This window comes from Pteropus medius, unplaced genomic scaffold (genome assembly GCF_902729225.1).
Source record: "Pteropus medius unplaced genomic scaffold, Ma_sr-lr_union100, whole genome shotgun sequence".
NCBI lineage: Eukaryota > Metazoa > Chordata > Mammalia > Chiroptera > Pteropodidae > Pteropus > Pteropus medius.
In genome coordinates, this window is record NW_024349800.1 from 55,775,036 (window position 1) to 55,782,670 (window position 7,635).

The 7,635-nt window shown below is 42.5% G+C and overlaps 1 protein-coding gene across 1 annotated transcript; it reads left to right on the forward strand.

The window, feature by feature from the left end:
• The first annotated feature begins 2,300 nt into the window (after window positions 1-2,300).
• RDH14 (retinol dehydrogenase 14) lies at window positions 2,301-7,157 on the forward strand. The gene is made up of 2 exons (XM_039887793.1): window positions 2,301-2,876; window positions 6,125-7,157. Exons 1-2 carry the CDS (start codon window positions 2,316-2,318, stop codon window positions 6,740-6,742), a joined length of 1,179 nt encoding a protein of 392 aa, XP_039743727.1. The 5' UTR covers window positions 2,301-2,315; the 3' UTR covers window positions 6,743-7,157.
• Window positions 7,158-7,635: the final 478 nt, after the last annotated feature.

Sequence of the window (7,635 nt, forward strand, 5' to 3'; positions counted from 1 at the left end):
TCTGGACCACAGAGCTTCATATATGAAGTTGCTGGCTTTGTGCCTGGTAGGTAGGCCTAATGTTTGCATGGCAAAATAAGCCTTTGCCACCACTTCAAAATGTAACATAAAGTGTAGTATCCTGGCTTTTCACTGTTGTCATTCTGTTGTGATATTTGTTTTGTTTTCAAAAAACACCGGTTGGTTATTAACCATAATCTACTACATGTTAAGGCACAGTGAACTGTGCCTTTTCGCGTTCCCTCATTTCTCATCAAACCAAACATTTGTGACATAGTATTCTTACCCTCATTTTTAATCAATGAAGAACCTAAGATCAAAAAAAGATTAAGTAGCTTGTCCAAGAATAGCAGCTAATAAATAGCAGGACTAAAATTAAAATTTGGGTCTTATTTACTTCAAAAGCTGTTTTCTCTGTTATACAGCCTTCCAAATTTTCTTATTGATTCCATGGGCATAGGACCCATCCTGAATAGATTAGTCATTCCATTAAGTTCTGTGCTTAAGTTTACAGCAGTTACATAGCAGGTCTGGGGGTTTCTCTCCTCTTTTCTCCACGTACTCTCGTTTCTTGTACCCCCACTTCGATCTCTATACCACATATGCATATTCCACCTTGGCTCTGGTTAAAGAAGGCCAGTGCTGACAGACATCACTTGAAATGCTTCCTAATTTGGTGTAAGCCAGTCCAAAATATATCAGTCATGACACTTATTGAGTACCTAGTGTTTTGTATGCATTCCCCAATATAAAGATCACAAGAGAGACTCAGACATAATCCTATCTTTTAGGAAATTTAAGACTTTAACAACCTCATAGAGGAAGTCAAATGTGCAAACTCAGCCAACACGAGAGGGCTGTTTGTCCTCAGTGCCAAGTGAGGGTCACACAGGAGGTTGAAGCAGGTAGGTGTCCGTACGGGCTGGAAGTGGTCAGGAAATGAAAAGAACCGAGATGGGCTTTGAAGGACAGACAATGGATAAAACTGAAGAGAGAAGAAACAGTTGTGTTCTGGGCTTGGTGAAGTTTGAGGGGCACCTTTAAATTATAGAAGTATGGAATAAAAGCCACCACTTGTGACGTCTGTTCCCAGTGCCTTGTCTAATCCTCAGTGATGGTGCTTTTTCCCACCTCTGTGCTCCATTCTCAGCACTCATCAAAACCTTCCTCTGGCATTCCATCCCTTTTCTCTTTGTACTGGGACTATCCATTGCATGTTATATTCTTCCCAAATATAAGAGAGAGGAAGAGAGTTTATCCAAATCTCATAGGGAGTTTATTTCAAACCATACACATCGTGTGTGTCTCTTCTCTTGGCCTGAAGGTTCTAGAATGGGGCTGGAGTAGTGGAAATTTCTACACTAGACAGTAAGCACCCTATTTTTCTGTGACTCTCACAGGGCACAGGGCCTGACACCTACCGGATAGGCGAGTACATGAATGAATGACCACTTAAAAGTAGTTTGGTCTAAACCCATGAAGTCTGCAGCTTGAAGATGGGTCCCTGTGGCAATAACCACTATTTCTGAAGCATTTTCTAGTAGCACTTTTCCCTCCACTTTTACATTTAATAGTCTTGTGGAGGGGTTGGGGAGGCGCCCGTGAAGCGGCCTGCTCAGAAGTCTATGTTTATAGTAAGTGCTTTTCCTACTGTATCTGTGCCAGTGTCAAGTAAGACCATTTGAGGATTCCTTTATCTATAGGGACCAATGCCATCATGGTCTTCAGTTCTCAAACTGTGTCCCCAGATCAGCAGCATGAGAATCACCAGGAAACTTGTTAGAAATGTGCATTCTCCGGTCCCATTTTGGACCTATTAAATTCAGAACGCTGGTTCTGGGACTCTGAATCCCCCCACCAAGCCGTTCAGGTGATTCAGATGCAACACTAAAGTTTAACAACCACTGGTCCAGTCTGTCCCCACCTGATTCATGTTGCTAACTGCTGAGCCTCATCTCGTGAGGAGGGTGGGGGGAAAACCTTTCCTCAGACTTCGGTAAGCAGGGAGGATTCTCCAGAGGGTGAAAATAAATTGAACTGGGGTTAACAAGTCCCAGGAGCCTTTAACGGAAAAGACACTAAAAGCCAGCCTTTAAATGTAGGATTTGTAAACCAAACTATAAAGGGATTTGTAAATTCAAAGTATTCATTAGGCAGTCACACGAAAAACAGCCACCACCACTCTGGGATTTCCTTGGGTAGGAACTCTAACAGCCAGAAAACCCGAGGTCTGTGCTCACCCTACACTCCTAGGCTGGAAGCCGGCTCCACGGAGTCACCACGACCCGCAGCGCGGGCATCTCAGAACCAATCAGATGCCCTCGGAAGGGAAACTACAAGTCCCAGCATGCCCCACGCCGCCGCGGCCAGGGACAACTAGCCGCGCCCCAGAGTTCTTCGCGTACAGGCGGCAGCCTCGTCCCGCGGCTACTCTAGAATTCCCGCGAGAGGCCTCTGGGACCTCGGCTCGGGCATCTATGGCTGCGGCTGCAGTGGCGGCACTGCTGGCCGCACTGGGTGGGACTCTGTGGCTGGCGGCCCGGCGGTTCGTGAGGCCCAGCGTCCAGCAGCTGCAAGGAGGCGGGAACGGGAAGACCGTTCTGATGCACGGAAAGACAGTGCTGATCACGGGGGCCAACAGCGGTCTGGGCCGTGCCACGGCCGCCGAGCTGCTGCGCATGGGGGCGCGGGTGATCATGGGCTGCCGGGACCGCGGGCGTGCGGAGGAGGCGGCGGCTCAGCTCCGCCGCGACCTCCTCCTGGCTGGGGGCCCCGAGCCGGGCCCCGACGCCGGCAGGGCGGAGCAGCTCGTCATCAAAGAGTTGGACCTCGCCTCGCTGCGCTCCGTGCGCGCCTTCTGTCAGGAGGTGCTCCAGGTGTGGGCTCGGGGAGCCAGCTGGAGATCTGGGACGGGCGCGGAGTCTTGGCGGGCCGGGAGGGGCGGGGCACGGCGGGCCTAGCGCGGAGCCGGGAAGGGTTCGCCCAGAGTCGAGGGGGTGTGACCTTAGGGATGGCTGAGACTCAAAGGAGAAACGATCACATGGTTTTGAGGCGGTTTGGGGAGTTGCAGGCTGGAAAAATTGGTTGGGCAGTCTTGTCTTCCAAGGATGTTGAGGAGGGGGAAAAAATAGGCCCAAAAGGAAGATAAGCCAGTTTTTGAACATTTCCTTTAGTTATGTAAGGACGGCCCAGGTCTCTGGATTGCCAGCGCTAAGCCTGAGAGCAGCAAGTAGGGGAAATTGCTAGCCTAGGACCTTGGGAAAAAAAATTTTTTTTTTTTTTTTAACTGCTGTGGTAGGAAATTTAGCTTTGTGCCACCAGCGGACTCAGCACCATTCCTAACCACACTGGCCAGATTTCCAAATACACTGGAGCTTGAAATCTCAATGATCATGTGCTCTAAACAGGGACAGGAATAAATATGTAACACTCAGCATTTATTGAAGGTTTTCAATGTGCCATGAACTCTTCCAAGCATTTCAGATACTTTTTAAAAGTTCTAATGAAATTAAAATGCCCTTGGCTGTTATTGCCATCGAATCCTCAGGGCAACCCTGTCAGGTAGGCATTATTATTCCCAATTTACATTAGGCAACCAAGGCATAGGGCTAAGTTGTTTGTCCAGGCTCTGTCTCCAGGGCCCTAGCTTTTAATTTTTATTCTGTACTGCTACCTACCAGTGAGATGGCAGATTTCTTTGTTGAGACTAAATATTCCACTGAAGTGGACGTCTTCCGTTGAAACTGAGATAGAAGGCTATCCTATAGAGGTAACTTGCAAGAGGACATTCAGAAAAGTGAGATTCAAAGTTAGCTGGCACAGGAGAGATGCCTGTATGAAATGATGGAGTCTCTTAAGTCTGGAGAAAGTTTGGAGGTTCCCAAACTTTCTAATTTTTTCATGATATCTTTAGGCTAATATAAATATCAATCAGTTCATTTATATGAAGTAATTAGGTTCAAACAACCTAATAAGTAGTGCTGTCATAACAACTTAATAGTTGTTAGAAAAAAAATAGTAATGTAATGAAAGAAAAAAGATTTGTTTAATTTTTCAGTAACCATAATTACAAGAAATATGCACGTGTTCAATGCAGCAACTACTCAGACTTTAGGGTCAGATTGGACATCGCCACCCTCATTTCTTGTTCTATATTGACTTTTAAACTTGCACTTGCATTTTATTAGAGCAACTGCTAAAAACAGCTTTGCAAAGATATGACATCATCAAAAAGAATATAGTGCAATATAATGTTGAAGTTGCGAACCACCTGGAACTAGCACTTTTAAGATGTTTAGCAGAGTATCACTTTGTTTCCCCTGAAAATTTAAAATACTCCATAGCACCTTGGGAATTCTTTGTGACTAGGGCACCTCGATGCAGTTTGGGAGCTTTCGCAGATCCAGGAGATTTGTTTTTTTGAGGGGGATGTTTGTTTTAGTGACCACTTTATTTTCAGGTAAAACAGTTTAAAAATAAATAATACTGATGTATAAGAGGTGTTGGAAGTATTAAAAGTGGGTCTTCCTGTTCACTAAAATATAAATATGATGATATACTTCTCATTCCTGATATCTATGGTATTTTACTACTTTGGCCACTTGAGACAGAACCAGTTAAGTTAAGCAGATTCGGAGAACTAGGTTGTCCTTCTAAGTATTAAGTTCCTTCCTGGCTCTGAATTTCAGTGACTATAAGCAAAATTTTTTTAAAAAATGGAAATGTAAATTTCCCACAGGTTGGTATTCTTGGTATTTATGTCATTTATCTCCTAGAATTTAAAAAATAGTAGATGATAAAGTCTTAAAATAACACAAGCCCAGCAAAGAATGATGGCTCAGAAATGATTAATACAGGGAACTCTTCCAAAGGATTAGTAAAAAAGAACACTCCTTTCTTTCCCCCACGGGTGAACTTTTGCCTTCTTTTTGAAGCTGACTATTGGAAAAGCTAAAGGTGCTTAGACAGACAGAATGAGAAATAGTTAATCCTCTGACTTCTAGGCTTTGATAACAGTTGTGAAATATAACACATTTTTCTTTTCACTTACACTTGGCAAAAGGGCCAGTGAAACTTGAAATTTGACCTCAAATTAATTTAATCATGGGTCATCACTCTGTCTTCACACCTGGAACATGTACATTTATTTTTCTCTGCCCATCAAAAGAGGCAGAGAAGCTAGGAAAGGCTAGGGGAAACCAACTTATATGAATTAAGGAACGAAAAGACTTCCCTTTGAGAACAGTTTAAATTTTAGGACTTTAATCCGGAAAGCTGCAGCAGGGTCTGATCAAAGTACAAAATTCTAACTATATAGATCTAAGCACGGAGCCCCTTGAACCTTGAAAGACTTAGATTTCATATAGCAAAAAAAACAATCCTAGAGTCATAATAGAGGTTAAAGATGTTTGTCCTGCCTCCTCACCTCCTCTCTTAATCTCCTCTGCTGTTATTGTGAAACAATATTTGATTCGTTGTGTCATTTCTGATATTTTTATATTACCTACATAATTTCTTAGAAAATATTTGTGATTTATTCGTGATATTCTCTTCTCAATTTGCATCCCTGACCCACTCTCTTGCTTGTCCCAATTTTAAGGAAACAACTTGAAGTTGCTCCATCCCTGCGGTACCATTTACCTTTAGAAAACTACAGAATAAAGCAGTCCTAACTTGCCTCTGGTGTTGATATAGTACCTCTGGGAGTAAACCATGCTGACCTGTCTCGTGCTGTGTTTCCACTGTCTTGCTCACATCGACTCTAGCTATAGTTTGAAAAGCCCAATTAGAAGAGCACGCTAGCTTGTTAATTAAGAGCCTGTGCATCGGTGTTAGAACACTTCCTCATGAGATTTTTGTTTGCCACTTAGGAGCCCTGTGAGACGGGACAAATCATGTAACTTCTCTTTGCGAGTTGTTGAGAGTAGATGAGATAATGTGTGACCCGCACAAGGCCAGGGCCTTACTAAGCGTGCAAGTCTTATTTTTTCCTCTTTCTTAATTGTTCAAAACTCAGAGGCATTCTATAGAATTTTAGTAGTTTCCAAAACTTTTTAAAGTTTTTACTTTAGGTACATTTAAGCCCGTGTTCATAATTCTGCCATTCTCTTTTTGACATTTAAAGGAAGAGCCTCGACTGGACGTCTTGATCAACAATGCAGGCATCTTCCACTGCCCTCTCATGAGAACGGAAGATGGCTTCGAGATGCAGTTCGGAGTGAACCATCTGGGGCACTTCCTGCTCACTAATCTTCTCCTTGGACTCCTCAAAAGTTCAGCTCCCAGCAGGATTGTGGTAGTTTCTTCCAAACTTTATAAATACGGAGACATCAACTTTGAAGACTTGAACAGCGAACAAAGCTATAGTAAAAGCTTCTGTTACAGTCGGAGCAAACTGGCTAACATTCTCTTTACCAAAGAACTAGCCCGCCGCTTAGAAGGCACAAATGTCACCATCAACGTCTTACACCCTGGTGTCGTGCAGACTAATTTGGGGCAGTACATACACATTCCACTCTTGCTCAAACCCCTTTACCACTTGGTGTCATGGGTTTTTTTCAAAACTCCAGCAGAAGGTGCCCGGACCTCTGTCTATTTAGCCTCTTCACCTGAGGTAGAAGGTGTGTCAGGAAAATACTTTGGGGATTGTAAAGAGGAAGAACTACTGCCCAAAGCCATGGATGAGTCTGTGGCAAGAAAACTCTGGGATGTGAGTGAGATCATGGTTGGCATATTAAAATAAGAACAAAGTGTGAGAGAGCTATTTATAAAACTGGGCGTCAGATCGGCGATCAGGAATGGAGTGTTTTGAGCACTTGCTACTTGAAAACAATTTTGGTCTTAAAATAGTACAGCTAAGGTACATATGGATGGTTTGATGTTATGAAAAAGTTATGTTTTGGAGAACAAAATTTCAGAAAAGATGTTATATATAATAAGCATAGCCAATAAGTATAATGAACAATTATATTTTTTAAATTATAATTAAAAAGCATGGATTACAAATATTAACTCAGTTTGAGAAGTTTTTAAAATATCTTTGCGTTTCATGGCCAAAGTGTTAAATATTTTTATTACAGCGTTGGTTTCTGTGTGGGAATAAATGCCTGGTGTGTATGCACAATTCTTAGAATAAATTTACTGATGCAAATTCTTAATTGTCTGTTTCTTTAGAAGTTTCACTGAAATTAGTTCTTTGTCATCTCATCAGCCTGTAGTGATCTTGGTGTGCCAAATGTCCTTTCTTCTCACATCTTGCTTGCTGTTTTAAAAGGTAATATTTCTAAAACCCAAATCTGTGTCATAGTGTCATGTCCCTGCCTACAAACCTGTGGGTTTCTGGTCTTTTTTTTTTTTTTTTTTTTTTTTAACCTGCAGACATTTCTTCAAAAGTTTTACTCAAATGTAGAAGCTGAATTGGTAAAACAGGTCATGGTAATGCTGCAGGGGTCAAATGCCCCCAGGCTGTTCCTTAAGGGACTTTGTAGAATATAGTAGTTTATAAACTATTTCTACTTAAACTTTAAACTCCGATATACATTTTAGAATCTCTAGGAACTGCCAAAGCCTTACCTTGTACTCCTACACTCGATTCTGTCCAATAGAACTTTGTACAGTGATAAAAATCTCTGCACT